Source organism: Onychomys torridus, chromosome 2, assembly GCF_903995425.1.
Source record: "Onychomys torridus chromosome 2, mOncTor1.1, whole genome shotgun sequence".
Taxonomy (NCBI): domain Eukaryota; kingdom Metazoa; phylum Chordata; class Mammalia; order Rodentia; family Cricetidae; genus Onychomys; species Onychomys torridus.
In genome coordinates this window covers 54,918,302-54,940,164 of record NC_050444.1, presented here as the reverse complement: position 1 = coordinate 54,940,164, position 21,863 = coordinate 54,918,302, and the positions used below count along the sequence as shown (strand labels likewise).

At 48.8% G+C, this 21,863-nt stretch overlaps 1 protein-coding gene across 1 annotated transcript in view; it reads right to left on the bottom strand.

The window, feature by feature from the left end:
• The window catches only part of Rragd (Ras related GTP binding D), a 38,666-nt gene extending 20,392 nt beyond the window's left edge, over positions 1-18,274 (bottom strand). The window contains exons 1-2 of the mRNA XM_036179425.1: positions 17,818-18,274; positions 1,094-1,389 (exon numbers count right to left, since the gene is read on the bottom strand). Of these exons, the coding sequence (XP_036035318.1) occupies positions 1,094-1,389; positions 17,818-17,962 (441 nt within the window). The 5' untranslated portion in view covers positions 17,963-18,274. The remainder of the gene's footprint in view (positions 1-1,093; positions 1,390-17,817) is intronic.
• Positions 18,275-21,863: the final 3,589 nt, after the last annotated feature.

The following is a 21,863-nucleotide window of genomic DNA, read 5'->3' as shown; positions in this document are numbered from 1 at the left end:
TCTGAATTCAGTTCCCAGTACCCACATAGTGGCTCACAACCATCTGTAATGAGATCTGGCACTCTCTTCTGTATACATAATAAATTTTAAAAAGTTTTTTAATTAAAAAAATAAATAAAAAATAATATTTTAAATTTTTTTGATTAAGAAGAAAATTTTCACTTAGAATTCTATCTACTTTGAAAATAATTATTATAATATGTAACCTTCTAAGTAAACTCTTATTGAAGAGAACCTATCATCATTCCACATGTCTTCTGGGATCTGCCCTACATCTATGAGGTTTCCCAGGTGTCTTAGTTAGGGTTTCTATTGCTGTAAAGAGACACCATGACCATGGCAACTCTTATAAAGGAAATCATTTAAATGGGGCTGGCTTACCATTTAGAGGTTCAGTCCATTATCATCATGACAGGGAATGGAGGCACGCAGGAACATATGGTGCTGGAGAAGGAGCTGCAAGCTTTACATCTTGATAGGCAGGCCAATGGGAAGTAGTCTGAGATACTGGGTGTGGCTTGAGCATATGACACCTCAAAGCCTGCTTCTACAGTGACACACTTCCTCCAACAAGGCCATACTTAACTTCAACAAAGCCACACCTCCCAACAGTGCCATTCCCTATGAGCTTATGGGGGGGCCAGTCACATCCAAACTACCACACCAGGTTATGATCTTATGGGTTAAGTGAGTTTGCACTATGCCTGGACAAGGAACCTTTTCTGCTGCAGAGTCTGAGAGCTCTGAGTAATCCTTGTCTGAAAGAAGGACCTATTGCACATTTGAAAATCTAAACCACTGGGCCCAGGATGACTCAGCCTTTAGGTAAAGGTGCTTGGCTCAGACCTGACAGCCTGAGCTTGATCCTCTGACCCCACAAGGTGCAGGAGAGAAGACTTTGAAGAGATGTCCTCTGATCACACACAGACACACACACACACACACAGACACACACACACACACACACACACACACACAGACACAGACACACACACACACACAGACACACACACACACTTTTACAAGAACAAAAACCACTGCAAATGGCTACGGGGAGGAAGGTAGGTGCTGCCTGTGGTGAGACTCTGTGTACCTGGGAGTCGATGACGAAGATCAGTGCTCCTGTTCCCCGGAAGATCATCTCATAGTCGAAGGTAGGGTCAAAAAAGTCAATCTGCCCTGGGAAGTCCCAGATCTGGAAGTTGACGAAGGAACTGTTGGACACATCTTCCCTGCAGATCTTGTTGGTGCTCTCCAGGAACAGGGTCTCGCTCGGGGACATCTTGTGAAAGACAACTTTCTGTATGGACGACTTGCCGCTCCTTCTGAGACCCATGAGCAGGATTCTGGGCTTCACCTCAGTGCTGAAGGGGTCACTGAAGTCCAGAACTGGAGAAACCACAGAAAAGGATGGGGTGAGTCCTTCACAGCCGCTAACGGGGAGTTTCACCTCCACCTCAGATGGTCTGTCACTCAGATACTGCTTTTCCAGTGTCATCATTCATGAGGGGGACAGCGTGGGGACAGAAGAACCCTGAAAACTGCCCCAGCTTCCTCACACATCCCCGAAGGGCAGAGTCCCATCCTATGGCTCATAATCCCAAGCAGGGACTCTGGAATACAAAAAGCAAAGGCTTCCTGGAGCTCACTGCCTGAAAAAGAACTCAGGTCTCTAGCCACAACCTCCTCTAAATGGCCGTCAGAGTCTCTAGGCTCTTGGTAACCCTCTCCTGGCTGGAGCCCTGTGAGTCTCACAGCCGAGAGCACAGGCACAGGCCAGAGACCTCTGACTTCGACTGTGAGAGAGCACAGGAGACTCAGACCTCTCTCCTAGGACTGTCCATGCTGGCTTCCATCATCTGTTAGATAACCACAGACAGCTATTAACGTTTAAACTAAATGAGGCTGGGGAGATAGCTCGGTGGCTGCTCCTACAGGACTGGAGTTTGGGTCCCAGCACTCCAGTCAGGTGGCTCACTGCGCCAGTCCAGAGGATCCAACCTTCTCTTCCAGACTGTGGGAACCACACTCATGTGCATGAACCCTCACTCAGACAGACAGACATATGCCTACTTTAAAAAATAAAAACAAAATCTTCCTTAAAAAAAGAATCAACTTAGCCAGGCGGTGGTGGCGCTCGCCTGTAATCCTAGGTCTTGGGAGGCAGAGCCAGGCGGATCTCAGGTCTGTTATGATCGTTGAATGAAATCAAGGACCTAAATTAATTAAGACTCAAGCAGGCTTGGTGGTACACGCCTATAATTCCAACACCTGGGAGGCCAAGTCAGGAGGATCACGAAGTCTGGGTCAGACTGAGCTATAAGGCATGAAGACTCAATCAGCCAAGGATCTGGGCCAACTGGTCATCTACATGCAAAGACCCTTACCTGAGACTGAACACAGGTTAATTCAAAATGGACCAAATACCTCAACCTAGGAGCTAAAACTAAGCTCTTAGGGAGAAACGTAGGGAGACATGGTAGAGATCTTAGATTAGGCACCTTTGATCTCAGCACTCAGGAGGCAGAGACAGGCAGATTTACGTGAGCTCAAGGCCAGCCAGAATTACATAGTGAGTTCTCTCTCTCTCTCTCTAGCTTCTCCAATTGTTAAATTGGTAACAAACACCACATACTTGAATGTTTACCTATGGACTTTAAGACTTTGGTTTTTGTTTTTTGTTTTTTGGAGTGTCATTATGTAACCCCGGTTGTCCTGGAACTCACTATGCAGACCCAGTTGGCCTCAAACTCACAGATACTATGTACAGTATTCGAAGTACATCTCAATTTAAGAATTATTTAATTACATTTCTTCCGGAGGTGGGGGGGATGGTGTGCATGTGGAGGTCAGAGGATACCCTGAGCCAGTTCTCTCCTCCTTCCATGTGGTGCAGGAGGCAAATTCCACCTTAAGCAGCAGCTCACCCTGTCCACACACCTTGCTCCCACCAGGCCCCTCCCCCACACCATGGCGGCAGTCTTCCCCAGGTCAACAACCAGCTTCCATACATGATACAAGCTGTAATCTAGGGGAGGAAATACATCTAAAAGGCCTTAGTTTCCTTCCTCATCCGGGACCATGCTCTCACAGGACTGCCATGACAAGTCTGCCTCAGGAAATTAGAGCAAACAGGACTTAGGTCACATGTTAGTGCCTTCCCAAACTGAATGCCTGAAACCAGAAGAATTATATATGTGCGTGCGTGCATGCGTGCGTGCGTGTGTGCGTGCGTGTGTGTGTGTGTGTGTATGTATGTATGTATATGTGTATATGTGTGTATATATATATATACATGTGTATGTGTGTATGTGTATATATGTATGTGTGTATACGTGTATATATATATATGTATATGTATATGTATATGTATATGTATATGTATATTATAGACAGTAGCCAAACCCAAACACAGAACTCAGTTATGAGAAGCCCCTAAGCAGTACAAGCACAGGTGGGAGAGGAGCCTGCAGGCCTGGGAAAGCGAGGTGTAGTCATTCTTACTGCAGCTCATGGGAACTAAAACCGTCTGAGGCAGAACCTGCATCTCTCTTCCAGACATTCCCTCAAACGGCAAACGTGTGAGAAACGTTCCAATTAAGATGCTGGTTACAGAAGAGCATGTGGGCTGGATGGATGGGAGCAGCAAGTTCACGACCATCAGAGCAGAGCCCCAGGTTACAAAGATGGAAGCGAAAGAAAGAACGATTATCTCAGAGCACAAGCAATCCAGGGAAAGGGACATGGAGGTTCTGGGAATAAAACGACTGTGAGGACAAGGCAGACAGGGTGAGAGGTGGAGTCAACACAGACAGGGAGGGGAAGGAAGAACCGGGGAAGAGGAAGAAAGCGCCGCCTTTAATCCCAGCACTCGGGAGGCAGAGGCAGGCGAATCTCTGAGTTCGAGGCCAGCCTGGGCTACAGAGCAAGTCTCAGAGTCTGAGCTACACAGAGAAACCCTGACTCAAAAAACCAAAAGAGAGAGGAAGAAACAAAGCCCTGGATGGTGTAAAATAAACAAACACTGGATGGTGTAAAATAAACAAACATTAGTGGCATCGGGAGTAAGACTCAGAAGTCCTGCTATCTACCAAAGAAGTCCCCAAAAGGGCAAGGCACAGGCACCTGCGCCTACAAGCCCAGTGCTCAGGAGGGGCCAGTTTAAGGCCATTTTGGAGGATATGAGGCCTTGTCTCAGAGAAACAAAAAGCAGCAGGGGTTGGGTTTGCTGTTCAGTGGTAGAGCACTTGCCTTGCATAGAGAGCCCCCACCTCCGTTCAACCTCCAGCAATGCAAGACAGCAGAACAGGCATAGTCCCCCAGCAAAACAAGACAGCAGAACAGGCATAGTCCTTCCAGCAAAGCAAGACAGCAGAACAGGCATAGTCCCCCAGCAATGCAAGACAGCGGAACAGGCATAGTCCCCCAGCAATGCAAGACAGCAGAACAGGCATAGTCCTTCCAGCAAAGCAAGACAGCAGAACAGGCATAGTCCCCCAGCAAAGCAAGACAGCAGAACAGGCATAGTCCCCCAGCAAAGCAAGACAGCAGAACAGGCATAGTCCTTCCAGCAAAGCAAGACAGCAGAACAGGCATAGTCCCCCAGCAATGCAAGACAGCAGAACAGGCATAGTCCCCCAGCAATGCAAGACAGCAGAACAGGCATAGTCCTTCCAGCAAAGCAAGACAGCAGAACAGGCATAGTCCTTCCAGCAAAGCAAGACAGCAGAACAGGCATAGTCCCCCAGCAAAGCAAGACAGCAGAACAGGCATAGTCCCCCAGCAAAGCAAGACAGCAGAACAGGCATAGTCCCCCAGCAAAGCAAGACAGCAGAACAGGAATAGCCCCCCAGCAAAGCAAGACAGCAGAACAGGCATAGTCCTCCAGCAAAGCAAGACAGCAGAACAGGCATAGTCCCCCAGCAAAGCAAGACAGCAGAACAGGCATAGTCCCCCAGCAAAGCAAGACAGCAGAACAGGCATAGTCCCCCAGCAATGCAAGACAGCAGAACAGGCATAGTCCCCCAGCAAAGCAAGACAGCAGAACAGGCATAGTCCCCCAGCAAAACAAGACAGCAGAACAGGCATAGTCCTTCCAGCAAAGCAAGACAGCAGAACAGGCATAGTCCCCCAGCAAAGCAAGACAGCAGAACAGGCATAGTCCCCCAGCAAAGCAAGACAGCAGAACAGGCATAGTCCCCCAGCAAAGCAAGACAGCAGAACAGGCATAGTCCTTCCAGCAAAGCAAGACAGCAGAACAGGCATAGTCCTTCCAGCAAAGCAAGACAGCAGAACAGGCATAGTCCCCCAGCAATGCAAGACAGCGGAACAGGCATAGTGCCCCAGCAATGCAAGACAGCAGAACAGGCATAGTCCTTCCAGCAAAGCAAGACAGCAGAACAGGCATAGTCCTTCCAGCAAAGCAAGACAGCAGAACAGGCATAGTCCCCCAGCAAAGCAAGACAGCAGAACAGGCATAGTCCCCCAGCAAAGCAAGACAGCAGAACAGGAATAGTCCCCCAGCAAAGCAAGACAGCAGAACAGGCATAGTCCCCCAGCAAAGCAAGACAGCAGAACAGGCATAGTCCCCCAGCAAAGCAAGACAGCAGAACAGGCATAGTCCCCCAGCAAAGCAAGACAGCAGAACAGGCATAGTCCCCCAGCAATGCAAGACAGCAGAACAGGCATAGTCCCCCAGCAAAGCAAGACAGCAGAACAGGCATAGTCCCCCAGCAAAGCAAGACAGCAGAACAGGCAGTCAGCAGGACGAACAGCGCAATGAGCCTTCCCCAAGTGCAGAGACAAAGTAAACAGATCCACTAAATAGAAATGTAAAACACCGAGAACAACAAAATCCTTCAAACTATCAGGAGGGGCTGGAGGGGTGTCTCAGTGGTTAAGAGCACTGACTGCTCTTGAAGAAGACACAGGATCAATTCCCAGCACCCACATGGCTTATTACTGTCTGTAACTCCAGTTTCCAGGGCAACTAACACCATCTTTAGGCCTCTGTGGGCACCAGACACACATATAATACACAGATATCCATGCAGATAAAACACTAATGCATAGCAAAACATTTAAATCTTGAGAAAAATGAAAGCATATGTCCATCCAAAATTTGTACAATGGGCTAGATGTACTGCTCTTACAGAGGATCCAAGTTAAGTTTATACCACCTGTAACTGCAGCTCCAAGGGGATGCAGTGCCTCTGACCTCTGCAAGCACCTGAGTACCTGCACGCACGCGCTCCCATAAAAAGAAAACTTGCACAAAAAGGACATCTGGGCTGGGTGTTGGTAGTGCACGCCTTTAGTCCCAGCACTCAGGAGGCAGACGCAGGAAGATCTCTGTGAGTTTGTGGCCAAACTCTTGTCTACATAGAGAGCTGGATGTGTTTTCCTGCCTGCCGGGGTCCAGCACACGCTAACCTGGGTGGGGAATGGCGGCCAGGTCAGCAAGATGCCATCAGCAGGGATGGGGTCCCTGGAGGCCTGTGATGCAGCTCTTCACTTCAGTTAGATGTCTAACCACATACTGTGTGCCAGGGACTGCTTCGCCGCTCCTGCAAACCCTTCCCAACTGCTGACAAGTACCCAAGGGATCTGGGTAAGGGGTCTGCCCGGATCACAAGGCTGGATGGGGCAGTACACTCAGCAGAGCCTCCACCACATTAAAACTAGACCATTCCTTACCATGTCCTACAAGAAGGCTTCATGTCAACCATACGACCATTCTGTACAGAGTATATTATGTACAGAATAAGCACTGCTTCGTGAAGCTCGGGTTTATTTACCTGTATGAGCTGGTTCCTGATGAAAATGTTTTATCGTTGTGAGTCGGCATTGAAAAATAAATTAATACACCATTGTTGAAGATATGAAAGTACTGCTGACGAGTCCACCCCACCAGTCCCCCCACCCACCCTCCTTCTCCTTCACAGCTTTTATTTAATTTGTTCATAATCATAAACTTAACTCTGCAGTCCATGTAGACTTGGAGGGCAATGAGGAAAAGGTGTAACCCACAGCTCTTCAGTGAGAGCAGTGTGACGGGTATTTCGAGCAGATGGGGTGGGGGTGCTCTCTGTGCTGCCGAAGAAGGAGTCAGAGTTGGCCACAGTCAACAGTGATCTTGCCGGTCCTGCCATTCCAGGACCAAAACACTCCGAGGCTTCCACAATGCCCACGCCTTCTTCCACTTTCCCTAAGACCACCTAGCTACTTAGTCTTAGTGCAGATGTGTGCTGACACACTGTGGACCCTAACAAAATTTGCCTGAAGATCAGAGGACAGAACAAGCCACTAGTATGGTGGTATTTTATTTGTGCTGAAATGTGATTTTATTTGTATGTTAATAAATAAAGTTGCCTGGGGATCAGAGCTAAAACCAAGCCATTTAGCTAAGTCCAGCAGTGGTGGCACATGCCCTTAATCCGATCACATGGCAGGCAGAGACTCTGCATAGTCAAGGACACAGCCAAGTGGTGACCTGAACCTTTAATCCCAGTATGAACCATAGAGACCTGGAGGTCTGTATAGACAGGCAGTGACGAGGAAACCATGTGTTGGGTTTAAAGCCAATGAGAAGGTAGAACAGAAAGGCAAAAAAGACAGGTCACACAGGAGAAGGTCTCTCTCTGGGGGAAGGATTGCAGCAAGTGTCAGGCTAAAGGCTAGTGTTCTGATCTCTTGGGCTTTTAACTCTGTATTTGGCTTTGTGTTTCTTATTTAATAAATTAAACATAGATGCCAGGCAGAGGTGGCACACACCTTTAATCCTAGCACTGGGGAGGCAGCTTTGTGAGTTCAAAGCCACCTTGGACTACATGAGATTGATTCAGTCTAGGAGAGAAACAGCCAGGCAGTGGTGGCACACACCTTTAATCCCAGTACTTGGGAGTCACACTCGGAAGGAAGTGATATGGCTGGGCAGAGAAAGGTATGTAAGGCGTCAGGAGACAGGAACTAAAGCCTTTTTAGCAGAAACTCTTTTTGTTTGAGGAGCCCTTTTGTCTAAAGGCTTTGGGGCTGAAGCTTTTTCGGCTGAGGCTTTTTGGCTAAAGGCTTTTGAACACAGGTTTCGTGGAGTTGGCGAGGTGAGACGTGGCTGTGGCTTGTTCCTTTGTCTCTGATCTTTCAGCATTTACCCCAATATCTGGCTCCAGGTTTTTTATTAAAAGACCTATTAGATTTCATGTTACACAGATGGAAAACTGGGAACCATTTTGTTTGCTGCAGTATTCACCGTGGACAAGATGCCAGGACCTGTATGCTTCAGGATGAAGTTCTATCCTCAAATTTCTCCCCTGCCACCAGTATCATCACGGCGTGTTACATCATCACCCTGGCACATGAACCCTGGAATAAGTCTGTGGAAAGGAGGAACCATTACATCCAAATCCGTTCTCTCCAGTGCTCAGAGCATGAAAGTGTCCTGCTGTCTCTGGAACTTTGCAAACAGCTTGAAGGAGACAAGGCCTAAGGGCTCGCCATCAGCCACAATGTTGAAGAACAGAGTAGAGCAGACCATGATCTCAAACTCCTGATCCTCCTGCCTCTACCTCCTAACAGCTGGTATCACAGGCTTGCACCACTGGTTTATGTGGTGATAGGGACTGAAGCCAGAGCTTCCTGCTTACCCGGAAAGCACCCTACCAAACCCCTTTCTGTCTGCTCCAAAATCTGCCTAAGAAGCTGTTAGGGCCTCAATGGCATGATAGGCAGAGTACAAGTGTATGTAATATATGTAATATACTTGTCCAGAGTTCCAAGTCCCTTCCCACAGAATGCAGTTCTGAGCTCCCCCAAACAGCTCCCATCTCCACAACACTAGAGAAAGCTCCCAGGAGGAAGGTAAGTGCCTTCTACAGCCTCCTTCAGAAGGGCTCTCCACCAACACTTCCTGATCATGTCTCGTGGGACTGGGCAAGATAAATGCTGAAAGCCAGCAGGTGCTCTGTACAGTATGATATCAGAGGCTAGCTACAGGAAGAACCATAGACAGGGCGCTCCACAGAGTGGCAAAGGGCCTTGGAGGCTGTTGCTGCCATGGGATGAAACCTGTAAAAAGGCATTGTTCTTATTTCATGCCCTGAATGCTTCCCCATGTGAGGCAGGGCTGCAGATGCAAAGAGAGACTCATCACTCTCAACAGGAGAGGGACGGAGACTTGAGAAATGCACACGACAATGCTTAGGAAGGTAAAAGTTCAAAGCCTTGAAGAGGAACTGTAGACAAAGGTTGTTCTAGGAGGAGACCTGAGCAAGGATGGAAGGCCAGGATGCATCCTGAAGACAAGAGGAGCTGCTGTGGAACAATCCTTTTCTACACTATGAATTTGTATTACTCTCATTGGTCACTGGTTAATAAAAAGCTGACAGGCTGGGCAGGAAGTTAGGTGGGAAAGCCAAACTGAGAATGATGGGAAGTAAGAGGGTGAAGTCAGGGGAGATGCCAACAAGCTGCAGGGGAAGAAAGATGCTAGAGGAACACGAGCCACGTGGCAAACATAGATTAACAAAAATGGGTTAATTTAAATGTAAAAGCTAGTTAGTAATAAGCCTGAGCTACTGACCAAGCATTTATAAACAATATTAAGTCTCTGTGTGGTAATTTGGAAGCAGCTACCAGGACAGGGAGCAGGTGGTCAGGACAGAAACCGTCTGTCTACAAGGAGCCACACAGCCCAGAAGCACCCTGATGTTATCTTCTCTCTCTAAACACTATTCTCACACACACACCAGATTCTCCTTCCCTCCCAGCCACTCAAGCTTTCTGGAAGGGCCTCACAGGGTCTTGCCTCACATCTTCCTCTATCTAGAAGGCTTCCCCAGACTTTCCCCCCCTCATTCAGCCCTGCTACATCACCTTCTCTATCCCTAAACCATACCCCATCACTTCCTAGGCTAGAACCTGTGTCTTTTAAATAGTCCTCACCCCACAATTCTTTCACTTTGCATATCTGTCCTGTTGGTTTCCTGTGTGCTGTCTCTTTCAGAAGGGCACAAATATAAGGCATGTGGCAACCATCCATTAACTACCTTGAATAAATTAGTTGACAAAGCCCCGACAGATGTGAATGAGACTTCTGAAGCTGTGTCTGCAGACTGACTGATGAGAAATGCAGTGATGTGGAGAGGTTGGAATGTTGCAGATCCAGAGCCTGATTTCACATTTTCCTAGACTATCATTAGCTCCCTAAACAGCCATTCCTTGCCCACTTCTGTGACTGATAGTACAAACCTTTTGGAATGTATCAATTTAGCCCACTACTAGCTTCCATCAATCCAAAAGCTAAGAAAGCCATCAGCACCTGAGGTTTATAGGAGATTCCCTCATCTTACTGAAATCCTTCTCTCTGATGTCTCTGACACTGTACTTTTTTTTTTAAGGTCTTGATTTGTAACTCTGTTCTGTTATTATAAAACGTTTCTATGTTAGAACATTCTATTATTCTATTCTATTCCCATGCCAAAGTCACTCATAGTTGCCCCAGAATAAACCATTTGAGGTAAGAGTTGTTTTCTTCAACAACATAGACTAGCTCACCAATTCAGTACTGGGAACTTTTGCTTTTAACCCTAATACAAGAGATTAACTTGGTCTCATTCACATTTCAGGATGCTCCCTCCAGAAATAAGACTCCCGAGGAAGGGTCTGTGTGCTCCTCAAATGACAACCTAGTTTGCATAATCTGACCCTTTCAGTTTGTCACAGGCCTGGTAGGAGAACAGACACTTATGTCTGTCAGTCTGATGATCAGACTATTCAAACAATGGACCCCAAAGAAATGGGAATTTCCCCAGGAGAAGGAAAGGGTACCAGCCAGAGGGGGAATCTGGGCTTCAGGAGATCTCATACAGTTCTAACTACTTGTCAGACTACCTCACAGGATGAGACTGAAGACCAGACAACCATGGGTCAGTGGTGTGCGGGAGCAAAGCTGGATGGGTCTGCTCACACAGTTTTTACTTAAGTTTTAATCTTACTTCAGGACCCAGAAAAGGCAGTCTCAGGTCTCTGCTGTATCTCTTTGGCCCTGTTCACAACATGGCACACTGAATATATCATTTTCTGCCTTCCACTTTCAATCTGGCTCATTTACTTGTTTATGAGGATGGGTGTGGCATAAGGTACGATTCAAAGGTCAGTGACCCACACAAACAGTAGGATGTGAGCCGGCACGGTGTCACTTACCTTTAATCCCAACACACAGGAGACAGAGGCAGGTGAGTTTGAGGCCAGTCTGATCTACATAGATAATTCTAGACAGCCAGGGCTACAAAGAGAGACCCTATCTTCCTTAGTTAGGGTTTCTAGTGCTGTGAAGAGACACCATGACCACAGAAACTCTTTATAAAGGAAAACATTTAATTGGAGCTGGCTTATAGTTTCAGACATTTAGTCCATTATCCTTATGGGGGAATCGTGGCAGCATGCAGGCAGACATGGTGCTTGAGAAGGAGCTGAGAGTTCTACATCTTGATCCCCTCCCCACTCAGGCAGAAGCAGGAGACTATGCACCACACTGGGAGTGGCTCGAGCATATATGAGAACTCAAAGCCTGCCCCATAGTGACACACTTCATCCAACAAGGCCAAACCTCTTTTTAGTGCCACTCCCTATGGGCCAAGCATTCAAACACAGAAGTCTATGGGGGTCATACCTATTCAAACCACCACACTGCCTCATATTAAAAAAAAAAAAAAAAAAAAAGTAGGGTGTGGTAGCCTGCATTTATAATCCCAGAGCTAGGGTGATGGCAACAGACAGACCCCTGGTGCTCACGACCCAGGCAGCCCAGTCCATCTGGTGAGTTCCAGGTCAAGTGAGGGACCCCATCTCAAAAGACAAAGCACCTGAGGAATGACACTCAAGGCTGACTTCCGGCCTCCACACACATGTGCATGCTCACACACACACAAACACACACAAAAACTTCATGTCTGGAGCTCAGCCGTTAAGAGCACTCACTGCTCTTGCAGAGGAACCAGGTTCAATTTCAATTCTCAGCAACCCATGGCAGCTCACAGCCATCCAACACCTTCTTCTGACTTCCATGGGCACCAGGCACACACGAAATGTTCACTGTATATACATACAAGCCAAACACTCATACACATAAAATAAAACCAGAAAGAGAAAGGGAGGGAGGGAGGAAAGAAGGAAGGAAGGGAGGAAGGAAGGGAGGAAGGAAAGGAGGGAGGGAGGGAGGGAAGGAGGGAGGAAGGGAGGAAGGAGGGAAAAGAAACAAACTTTATGCCTGACTCTGGCACTTGGTACTGTGTGTGAAGTGAATCAGTCACTCTGTCCAGGAGAAATTACCACTGTCAGGGACACAGCAGATATTCCCCTTCGCCCCCTTGCCCTGATTCTGCTCAAACTCCCCAAACTGCCCAGCTGATGGACCAAACAAACGAAGACCCTAGGGGACCTTGCCACCGGCTGCCAAGGGACAGCAATTAGGGGAGAGAGTCACCTGGTTGGGATATTATCAGTCTTTAACACTTTAGACCAGTTATTTAGCCTAGAATTATACAGCAGAGCCCTGCCCGAACCTAAGCAACCTTGCAAAAAGAAGATGGATTTGTGCCATGAGCACAGGGCTCTAAAAGACTGCTTGGTCAGAACCATGACCAATTAGCCAGAATGAAGAACTGAAGAAAATGAGATTAGAGTGTCAGAGTGCACTTTCTTACCCCGATCTTCTTCACAGTGCTGCCCAGGCGCCTTAGGGTGGCAGCAGTAGTTCTCAACCTTCCTAATGCTGCAACCCTTTAGAACAGTTCCTCATGTTCTGGTACCCCCAGACTATGAAATTATTTTCATTGCTACTTCATAACTGATTTTGCTAGTTATGAGTCGTAATGTAAATATCTGATATGCAGGTATCTAATATGGGATACCTTTGAAAGTTTCAACACACACACACACACACACACACACACACACACACACACCACATACACACGAAAAAGGGTAGCAACCCACATGTTGAGAACCACTGTGTAGTGGTGATTTTTCTTTGGGCCACCAATCAGGTGCCTTAGGCAGGCAAGGCAAAACAGCAACACATCTTTACATAGTTAAACAAATACAACACATTTTTTGCATAGTTAATTTTATTCCTAAACACTGCTGGTCTAGGGATTCTCCCTGGGGAAACAGGATGTTCTCTGCATAAACTCTGGCTCATGACAGTGAGTCCTTTGAGGGTGATCTCTTAAATCTGAGGACAGACTATCCTACATTGCAGTTCCAGGTCAACTAGGTCTACATAGTGAGGCCTTATCCCAAAAACATAAGATTAAAAAAGTTACGTGTAGAATCAAAATCTTTCCTAAAATTCTCTCAAATCATACTAGCAGGGAACTAAAAAGCATGACTGCATACATAAATATTCAATATATATTCAGTTATGTCTCTAATGTGTTGTGATTTACCAGTACTTCCTAAGGGAGGAAGTGTTCTTAGGAACTTTTTTAAATCGCTTAAGAGAAACTCGAGGCTGCTTTTACACAAACCTCTTTTACACACTAAGAAACAGGTGACAGTCCTTCTCAGAGAGCTGTAAGAAGAGAATCGACAGCTTCTCAGACACATTAACAGAGGAGCGCAAAGCCTATCTGAGTCAGAGCAAACGAGGGAGAGCCACTGTGGCCAAATAACTTTATACGGTTCGAAAAAGAAGACAGAATTTTTATTATTTTAATTTTTAAAGGGGTATGGATCTGGGGCCATGAGTCTGGATCCCCACAATGTACTTACAGCCCAATACGACACTATGCATTTGTATCCCAGTGAACTACTGTGAGATGGGAGTCTGAGACACTGGGATCCCTGGAGGCCCCAGGGTCCAGCACTAACAAGTCCTACTGCCTCAGTCAGGAAGAAGGCAGGCAAGGACTGATGCTTTGAGGGTGTGCAGGATTGATATGTGAGCACCAGTGCCCACTTTTATGAAGAGGACAAGATACTAAAGAAAGGAGGTAGGAACAAGAAAGACGTGACTCAGGAAGCAGAACTGCCCTGCACTGCTGTGGGGTTGGGAGGATAATCTAAAATAAAGTGAGTGACACCTGGGACAGAAAGCTTGGAAAGACAAGGTGCTCTTTCAAAGTCAGAGCCCATCACTTGTCTAGAACTTGCTTACACTTCCTTGTGTTTTCCTTTACACTACCCTACGTCCATCCTAATAAAATGGGAGAGGTGGCTAATAAAAGTACAGCATCAGGTGCAGTTCAGACCTTGAACTGGTGATCCTGTGCCCGTCTTTGGAATCTGAGATTACAGACTTATTCCACCACACCCAGCTTATTAACGGCTGGTAGGGTGGGACTTACTGTATTCAGCACCTGTATATCCTTCTGGGAGTATCACCAGCTCACCCTATGGTGACTCCAGTAACAATCCAAACTCTCACTTCCTCCGACTCCAATGGGCACAGGCCTCTGTGCAGAGACCAGATTCAAGCAGACGGGGGTGAGCGGCTACCTTCACCAAGTTTCCCCTAAAAACTGAGGACTTTAGGGAAAACCTTTTACTTTCTGACTAAATGCCGGAAAAGCAGATAACAATAGGGTTATCTTTTGGTCTCGTTCCTTGTCAGATTTTAAAGCACAGTAATTTACTTTAGCAAATTTAAAGTCTGGGTGACAAAATTAATCATTATTTATGACACAGGTTTATATGGGGTGCTTATTGAAAACAGGGGCCAGGACACCTCTAAATCTATGGTAATTGGTTTGGGGGAGTACAATAATGTGTGTGTGTGTGTGTGTGTGTGTGTGTGTGTTGGTGCTTTACAAATATATGTGGATGCCAGGTGGACTTCCCTCATTACCTTATTTTGCAGAAGGATCCCTGCTGCGCCTGGTACTTGCCATTTGCCTAGGCTGGTTATAAGCTGCAGGGGTCTCTTGTCTTCCCTCCCCAGGGCTGAGATTACAGGCCCATAACACACACACACACCCGTAAGTGGAGGCTGGAATCTGAACTCAGGTCTTCATGCCTGCATAGTCCACACTTTCCCACTGGCCATCTCTCTAGCCCCTGTTGAATTGTTTTTAATGGTTTACTTCTTGTCCCATCTCTGGAGTTTGATTTGGGGCTGCATAGAGACTTGCCTTACTGTGATTAACAACAAAGAACAAAGGGTTAAGTAGTGCCTCAGTCTGTCCTCAACAGAACTAAGCTGCTTGAAGACACTCCTGCTGTTCATGAAAAAGATACGGAGCGGAAGCCAAGGAGACATGCACTGAAGTCTCAGCTTAGCTGCACTACGTTCTCAAGCTCAGCACACGTGGTAAAACTCCCAGGGTCCTCGGGTTAAAATGGCATCGGGGCTCCTCCATACATCACATAGACTAGGGGCAGTGGGGGCTTTCCATCTCCAGTCTACCTGCTCCTGACAGCTCCTGCCTCAACTAGCAATGCTGTCAATCAACATTCCACTGCCAGGCTCCCAGGACCAGAGATTCCTGATCCTACTGGGGAAAACTCCCAGACTTCCCTTAAATGCAGGCATTTTATCTGTTAGGCAGAGAGAAGTGAGAAAAGGTCACCAGTGCGTTGTTCATACCATCCACCTTTTCTCAGATTAAAGAAGACCCCGATTTCCACTCTCTCTTAAGTTTGAGAATAGACAACATGCATACTTTACCAAAACCTAAATGGGAGCGTGTGCTACAGAAATGGGGGACTCAGCAGTTAAAGCACAGGTTGCTCTGAGTACCTATGCTGGGTGGCTCACAACATCCTGTAACTCCAGCTCCAGATGTGATATCCTCTTCTGGGCACCTACATCTCTCTCTCTCTCTCTCTCTCTCTCTCTCACACACACACACACACACACACACACACACACACACAAAACCAGCCAGCCTTCAGAAGGGCACCTACATCTCTCTCTCTCTCTCTCTCTCTCTCTTACACACACACACACACACACACACACACACACACACACACACACACACACAACCAGCCAGCCTTCAGAAGGGCATGGTGCAGGACGTCTAAATTCTTGGCTTTCCCTCTCCCAGTCTCAGCTCCCTGGGATGGAATCAGTTGGCAGCCCCTTGCAGGAAGTGCTTGCTGGCTGAGAAAGGCAGATTTTCTAACAGAGACTGCTCCAAGGCCTAAACTAAACCTCCAGCCTGAAGCTAGGAAAGAACACAGGCCAAAGGACAAGAGAACGTTCAACAGATAAAGGATGGGAAAAGGTAGCAGACCACCTGCGCACAATACAAAGTGGAGCAAAGGCAGGCTTCCGCAGTGTCTGCCCGAGCAGAAATTAACATGCATGCTTCTCATCACGTGAAAGCACTGCATCCTTTTATAGCAAGATTCCAGGATCCCGCCTGCCTGACCCGGGAATTCCCAGTGGGGGGGCTTATTACTGAAGTCATCTAAACAAAGCTGCAGGCAGAGTAACAGCTCTGGGGCCCTCTCGTTCAGGGCTCTGGAAAAAGCCTTTTGTTTCAGGAATTCTTCCCCTCAGGCTGGGCTTTACTTTCACTTCAAATTTTGCCAAATCAAATTTCGAAAGTGCTCCCAAGCACCCCAATAAAGACTGCAGGGAGAAAAACAAAATAACAACAACAAAAAGAACAGGTTCTGTTCCCTCCTGGCAAACTCTGGCCCCCAGGACAGTATCAAATTACTGGCTTTTCCTCTGGAATAGGGTCTCCTTTCTCTCCGTAAACTACCACACAAGTTTCCTATTGTGCACCTACCTTTTCAAATACCTTGCAAATACATCCCCATTCAGCTTTTCTCTGGGAGAATCTAACTGCTAGATCCTAACGAATGCTATTTAAGTAATAATAAAGTGAATGAACAATTTAATTAAAAAAAAGAGTGACCGAGTGAGCCACTGTGGGAGCAATTAAAGGGCCCGAAGAGGGACGTGCACAGGTACACACACCAATTTAAACAATGGAGAGCCACTACCTCTTGAGAAAAGCAGCCGGGAAAGGGGGTGACTTGGAAAGCTCATCTGCCCGGCTCAAGGCTTAGTTAACTTTATTCCCTTTCTGATTCACTGAAGTAGTACCTGCCAGATGCAAAATCAAAACTGTCTTCCGAGAAAGGCTTTGCAGAGAGAATGTAAAGTTCAGTTCAGTGGACTCTCAATGAAAGTTCTTAAAATTCCCGTCACGAGTACTTTTATTCCTCAGTTTCTTCAGTGTGAGACATTAAAGAGATCAGTCCTTTTTCTGAGATGTTTACCAGCTACACGGAGAACGTTAACAAGACTCATTCAATTGACCTTTTCAAGTGACCTTCCGCCTCGGGGTGGGGGGAGTGTTAAGAAAAGAAAAACAATCGGGAATCCCAAACTCAACTTCTTTGTGTCTCAGGAATGAAACGCAGGCAGCCCCCCCCCCCCCTCCGAAAGGCTAACTCGGCTCCTTCTGCAAGAAACACTTGGCTCCAGCAGCCAAAGATCGCTCGCCCCGCGCGCGCCCACCTCGGGTGACGACACGAGATGCATTCCAAGTGTCTTAAGACCCGGCACCCCGAAGTCTCCCGGCGGCGCGGGGACCACCTGCAGCGCGGGCCCCGCCCCAGCGCCCCGGTCCTACGCCGCAGACCCTCTCGCGGCCACGGCAGGGAAGAATGACACGCGCAGCTGCGAGCGACCCAGCAGGCACACGGCCGCCAGCTGCCTCTTTTAGCTCGACATCCGACCCCGCTCCCCGCCGCCCTCCCGCCGCCGGCTGCAGCCCGGCCTCGCCCCTCCCCCGCCACGGGCGCCCCGGACCCCCGCGCGCGCCCCGGGGACGGCGAGCGCACGATCGGCCGGCTCACCTCCCTCCTCCGGCCCGCTGTCCAGCTCGGCGTCCGAGGACCCGGGCCCGTCCTCGTAGCCCGCCAGCCCCACCAGCTCATCCTCCTCCTCGTCGTCGCCGCCGTCCTCACCCTGCGGCTGCGGCTTGCCCAGCACCTGGCTCATCACGCTCACGCTCACGCTCGGCTCCAGGGTCCCCGCGTGGGCCGAACCGCCCGCACCTCCCCGGGCCCGGGCCTGCTGCGCTGGGGGGCGGCCGCGGCGCCCTGCCCCCTCCCCGCCGCCGCTGCCGGAGGAGCCAGCCGGAGCGCGGCAGTTCTCCCCGGGAGCGCGAGGGAGCGACGGCGTGACCCGAGTCACCTGACGCTTGTCACACACACACACATACACACACACACACACACACACGCACCGCCGGGCGCGCGCTCGCCGGCCGCAGCCACCGCTCGTCCGGCCGGGCGCCGGCCAGGGCCACACACGTTTCCCCCCCTCTGCAGAGCGCGGATGTCCAGACGCGCCCGCGGCACCGCCCTCCGAGGCTGCTGGCTGCACGTGTGGCCCCCCGAGGCCACCTTGCCGAGGACCGCCCCCCGACCCCGCCGCCTGCCTTCTGCAGAGCCTCTGGCTTGCGCGGGGGTCTTCGAGCTTTCTACCCTCCTAAGCTGCCCCCCAACGCTGCGGTACCCGGGCCCCCACTCCACTGCCTTATGCCATAGACTCCCGGCGCTCGGAGAAAGGCAAAGCGGTGAGGTAGTTTCCATAGCAATTTCCTCTTAAGTGCCTTTTAGTTCAAATGACTTCCCACCCGGAATACTCCCAGATCTCCTCTCCATAAGACACGTTTCCGAAGAAATCGCATGTCTCGTGATTTATATCTAAACGCACTGCACTAAGTAATTTCTCTGCAACCTTCGGGAAAGTCTCAGGTGTATAAGGCACTCGGGGCTTTTTATATGGCCAACTGCTAGTGTGGTGTTGGTGTAGTCCCACAGAAATGTTCCATGCCTCTTGTGGGAGGTGAGGGGCAGCTCTCAGATTGGAACAGTAGCGATGTGGGGTGAGGAGGTGCTTTCCTCCTTCGCAAACTTCTCGCCGCAGGACACAGTGTACCCACCCTTCCTGAAAAGAGAAGAAAATAAGTCATGTGCACGAACTTCCTTCAGTTAAGCACATTAGAAAAAAAACAAAAACAAAAAACAGCGGTCCAGCAAGGTGATCCGGATCCCGCAGGTGCCCGCTGCTCAGCAGGTGGTGGTGAGGCGGAGGAGGAGAGAGGCAGCTCAGGCCGGAGACTTGCAGCCAGGGACAGAGCTTACTAGGGGTCCTCGGAGAAATCTGGGTAGGAATAGGGTTACTAAGCCATGACTCACGTCCTGGATTTCTTCTAGGTGGGTGGCTGCTTTTAACCGGAAAGGCCCTAACTTCTCCAGTTAGAGGCAGTAGAATTCGGCTTAGCTGCAAGGTCAAGGTCGTTCCTAAGACACAGAGATGTTAACTGAAAGTCTCTTTAAGTGAAGAAATGTTTTGCAGAGGTGTAGGCAGAATTTAGGGAGTCGACCCAAGGATCATCAAGTGGAATATTCAAACCACTTCCAAACTTAAGCGGGAGGGTTCGAACGAAGGGAGCCAGAGTTCTGGGGAGCAGCCGGAAAACAGGTGTTGCATTCAGTCAGGCAGCTGCTGCTGCTGGAGCCATCCTGGCCAAGCAAATAAGATGAGTACCCTGGCCTCCCTCCTCCTTCCCTGTCTCAGGGCACTCTCCTGGAAATGCCTGCCATTGGTCCGACACAACCAGAAACGCGTGGGCAAAGGAAGACTGAAACCTAGCGGAGGCCAAAAGGTGAGCGGGACAGCGGACCCGCTGAGGCAGGCTCCTCCACTCTCCCCACAGGAAACCGCCTTTTCTGAACCTCACCATTGCCACAGAATTAGTAGAAGTAGTAAGTGAGAAACAGAACTCGTTTCTCGTGGGCGATTTTCCTTTCTGTAGAGAAGAGAGTGGGCTTTTGTGGTTCCGTTGGTAGGGTGCTTGTGTAACATGCAGGAGGCCCTGGGCTCAGCCTCGAACACCGCATCAAACCCGGCTTGGTGGGCAGCTGCAACTCCGTGAGACTGAGGCCAGCTTGAAATTCATGAATCTCTGTTTCAGAGAAGGAAGCCACCTGGGGAGGGTAGGGGATATCACCCCAGAGTAGCCGGAAAGACTTTCAGCTGTCCCTAGAGCTAGCTTTCCCTTTGGGGAGCGGGAGGGGGGGTGGAGGGGGGGGATAGAGCTGGCCTATTTCAAGCATCAGGGAGGCCCTTAGGACACCGGGAGAGAGCTTCCTAGCAACAGCTCAGATTCACACCAAGCACTCAAACCTAGTTATTGAGTATGGTACTCCAGTGAACCCAGGGAGGACCACTCACAACCTGACAGAAAAGATGAAAATGTGTGGTGAGTCTGACTTCCTCAGGGAGAGAGCTCTTATTTACTTGTTTATGTGGATGTGTATAGGTGTTTGTGTATGTCTGTGCACCACCTGAATGCAGTTCCCACACAGACCAGAAGAGGGTGTCACATCCTCTGGAACTGGAGTTACAAATGGTTGTGAGCCTCTACCATGTAGGTGCTGGTAACTGAGTCCTCTGAAAGAGCAGCTGCTCTTAACCACCGAGCCGTCTCTCCAGCACCAAGAAGTGAGCTTTACGGGGAGCACAACAACATATCAGAACACACCCCAAGGTGTCTGAGAATAAAATGAACCGACAGCCCTGTCATCTGTGAGGGAGACAAAAGGCAGGATCATGCCAGCCTGAGATCCTCCTCTAATCTTGAAGGGACTTTGGCTCAGGCCAAACCAGGAATCATAGTTTTAAAGCAGAAAAGGATTTCAGGACTAGCCAATATGAAGGAGAGTTGGGGGTTATAGTACATGACATCTGGGAGGGGCCAGGAGCATAGGCTCACCTAGACAGCTCTGACTTGCTAGCTAGACCAGGCTGGCCTCAAACTCACAGTGATCAGAGATCCACCAGGACTAAAGATGGGCACCACAACAGCCAGCCTTCATATAGAGGTTTTTGTTTTTTGAGACAGGGTTTCTCTGTGTAGCTTTGTGCCTTTCCTGGAACTCACTTGGTAGCCCATGCTGGCCTTGAACTCACAGAGATCCGCCTGGCTCTGCCTCCGGAGTGCTGGGATTAAAGGTGTGCGCCACCACGCCCTGGTGAGGTTTTGTTTTGTAACAGGCCCCCAGGCCGTAGCACATCTGACTCCATTATAAAAATGCCATTCAGCCTATAAAACTCAGCATGCAGATAGCACCACCTGGCAAAACAAAAACAAAGGCCTAATCCATCAAAGTCTGTCGTTCTGGGAAAGTCTCTCTAAATGTACTTGTTAGGTCTCAAACCCAGACAGGAGGTTAACTAAGGTGCTTATTAACATATCAAAGTGGACCTTGGCTGCCAGGTTCTCCCAGCATCCCCCAGTCCCTACCTGTTACAGGGTGTAGCTGCATACCTGCCTGCTACCCTAAACTTCTCCACTAAGGTCGCGTCCACTCTGGACCCTCCCATGTGTCTCTGCCGCTGGCTGTGCTCCCTTTTATCTACGATAAACTTTCTCCTCCACCACACCTAGGGGCAGCCATGCCTTTCCTTTTTTATTTCTTTTTATCACTAACCTTGCTTTTTGGCTTCTGTAATGTCTGCTTCTGGCTAATTGTTCTTGTTAACTGAAGTATGTCAGCCCAGGACATGTTTTTGTGCTTAAAAGCTCACCCTGAGAAAGGCAGGCTTTGTGCTGCACTGGGTTCCCAAACACCCGATGTAGTCGCTGGCGGCTAATAATGATTTTCTCTTGGCTTAAACCCATGTCTGAGCTGTATTCTCTGGTGGCTACCCCACAACAGATTTGTTTGTTTGTAGTTGAGGTTTTTTGTTTGTTTGTTTGTTTGTTTTGAAACAGTCTCACTGTGTACTCCTGGCTGGCCAGGGACTCTATGTAGATAAGGCTGGAATGCCTCTGCCTCCAGACTGCTGGGATTAAAGTCATGTCCCCAAGGCCAGACTGAATATTGAT